Below are 2,693 nucleotides of genomic sequence, written 5' to 3' on the forward strand. Positions count from 1 at the left end.
GCAAACTGTCAGACCCAGCAAAGTGGGCAGTACCAATGCGATTAACTTGCAGCATCTTTGCCAGTTTTTTTAAGCCTAGGTTGCCATTGAGTAGGTAGTCGGAGTACCGAGCCATATGTTTCAGGTCAGTGACTGTTCCTAATAGATGTGCAGCCATGATGGCGAAGATAGACATGGACGTAGGCATGCATATTATGCTGGTAAACTTCATCAAATAGGCAATGTCATACAATCCATGAAATGTTATCCATCTTTGTATTCTACCGCTTCGAAGGATAGGGTTAAATTGTCTACGAAATTCTTCGGGAGAAATTCCACAGCTCCTCAGGATATTGAAATTAAATCCCTTATTCTTTAGAAATGAATCGAGTGAATAAACACCCTCCATATTACTAATTTTATCAAAATCTTGAAAGTTAAACTCCCACGTCATTCCTATTCTTCCATTCTCATCGGTAAGTGTGAGTCCTAACTGGAGTATGCTCAGTCGATTTACGTTAAATTGGAGGCATTGGTAGAATTCTTCATCTGAAACACCTTTGGGAGTACATCTTAAAAATCCTAAAAAGAGGAGATACATTCAAACGTCAGTACAACAAAGACTAAAAAGATTTCAAGAGTCAGTAAAACAAAGACTAAAAAATCACTACTTCTCACCATCCTTCAAGTTTGATTTTTACCTGGAAACTCCGTATCCATAGCCACAATTGGAAATTCTGATAAACAGTGCTTCATGAGTTCTATCTCCTCCAATAAATTGTGAGACCTGACATCTCTCTTCCATTTGCCTCCAACTATAGCAGCTTCTCCAATAATTTTTGCCATTTTTTCGAGAATTTTGATTATTGATGGTTTATCCGAAAATATTTTAACTTCACAATTGAAATATTGAAGTGAGTATGAAAGTGAGAAGGGTGAGACTATATATTTATAATAAAAATTACTCCTAATCCAAAAAAGAGATGGGAGTGAGATTATCTAAATAAAAAATAGAAATACATTTAGATAATTATATTTTCAAATTTAAAAATAAAATTTATTACAAATTTTTTTAATTTATTAATAAAATAGCACCAAACACTAAATTTAATTTGATTGAAAAAAATTAAATTTAAATTGAATGAAAAATAAAGGATAAAAGTGTAATAAAAATTAAATTATTTTTTATTTTAATTTTAAAAAAATCTTTAGAATATGGAAGGCTACCTTCTAATATTGAATTTGAATTATTAGAAATTACGTTCAATATTATGTTATGAAATGGTGTTGAATTTGTTAGTATGTTTAAAGCTTTTTTTTAATAAATTTGGTTGAAAATAGAAATTATTTATTATAAATTCTTTCGAATATTTCTTAAAATTTATAGTATACATAAAACTTTAAAACGAAAAAATAAAATTTTAATTTTTGAAATAGGATTGTATAATTTATCATTGTAAAATTAACGTATAGATTATTTTAAATATTTTCATCTCATATCTACATACATTTTCTAGGTCTGGCCTCTCAACTCTTAAATATGTAATATATTTTTATTTATTAATTACAAGAGTTCCGGAGCTTGTGTTGATGCAATCTATTAAAATTTTCAATTTTTTTATTAATAAATGCTCGAGATTTAAAAATGTCTAATAGATCTCTAAACTTTTAATTCAAATTCATAACATATCCAAAGTTAAAGAATGAAATAATAATAGATCGTATAATAGCTTTACGACCAATAGAATAAGAGTCTCAAAATGCAGATATAGACGATCCTAATTCGTCAACCGAAACGACCACGAAACCAAAAATTGATTAAACCATTTGACTTTAGATATAACGGGTCAAAGTTCAAAACCGCTCTCATATATTCAATAATGCAAAACTACCGACTCGATCAAGTGGATACGATCAAAAACTAATCGAGTCAAATTTAGGGTTTAGACTTAGTATTAGTAAATTTCCAACCCCAGTTGGTTTCAAAATTTGAAACTCGGTCGGTGGCGTCGGCACGTGCGACATGAAGAAGGACGGACCAAGCAACACACGTGTGACGCAATTATTGTCAATGCAAGAACCCTGGAGCTTCCTCTCTGCCGTGTCTCGATTTTCATTTCCAATCCCCAGCCCTTTCTCCATTCCTACCTTTATAATGGCGATTTTCCCCTCTCTTCACCTTCTACTCCTCAACCCTTCGAACCCTAATTACAAATATCATAAATTCGCGAGCTAATCATCCACTCCGATACACTTCTTTCCGATCTAATCTATTCTATCTATCACCATAAAATTTCAAGATATTTGCTAGCAAGTGTGGTATTGCTTCATCAACCGATTAGTTCAGGTACACCCTCTCGAGATAGGAAGAATTTTGTAACTTTTTTCATTGTGTTTTGTATCTTGTTAATCTTAGTTATGATCTTTGGGGGTTTTTTTTTTTTTTTAATAAATTGTTTTTGTGAATGCTTTGCAGCGTTGGAAGAATTGTAGGTTTTGGTTTGTGTAGTTGGGACAAAAGATTCGATAGTGTATATGTTGTTTGGACAGGGATTTTGGTGGTTTATTGGTAGTCTTATGATTAATGCGAGGGTTTGATGTAATTGAATTGTAACTGATTTGGAGTTTTTCTGACACATTAATGAATGTTTTTGTGCCACATCAATACTCATCTAATTTGAGGAGATATTATTAATTATTATAGAATACAAACA

General features: G+C 31.4%; 1 protein-coding gene across 1 annotated transcript; it reads right to left on the bottom strand.

The window, feature by feature from the left end:
* Positions 1–6: 6 nt before the first annotated feature.
* Positions 7–825, bottom strand: LOC111475640 (putative CCR4-associated factor 1 homolog 8; the record flags this gene model as incomplete). Its single annotated transcript, XM_023119926.1, has 2 exons — positions 681–825; positions 7–561 (listed from the first exon to the last, which is right to left on the bottom strand). Coding segments are annotated over exons 1-2 (700 nt in total), but the record flags the coding sequence as incomplete, so codon positions are not given.
* Positions 826–2,693: the final 1,868 nt, after the last annotated feature.

The sequence above is a fragment of the Cucurbita maxima genome, unplaced genomic scaffold (genome assembly GCF_002738345.1).
Source record: "Cucurbita maxima cultivar Rimu unplaced genomic scaffold, Cmax_1.0 Cma_Scf02224, whole genome shotgun sequence".
Lineage (NCBI taxonomy): Eukaryota > Viridiplantae > Streptophyta > Magnoliopsida > Cucurbitales > Cucurbitaceae > Cucurbita > Cucurbita maxima.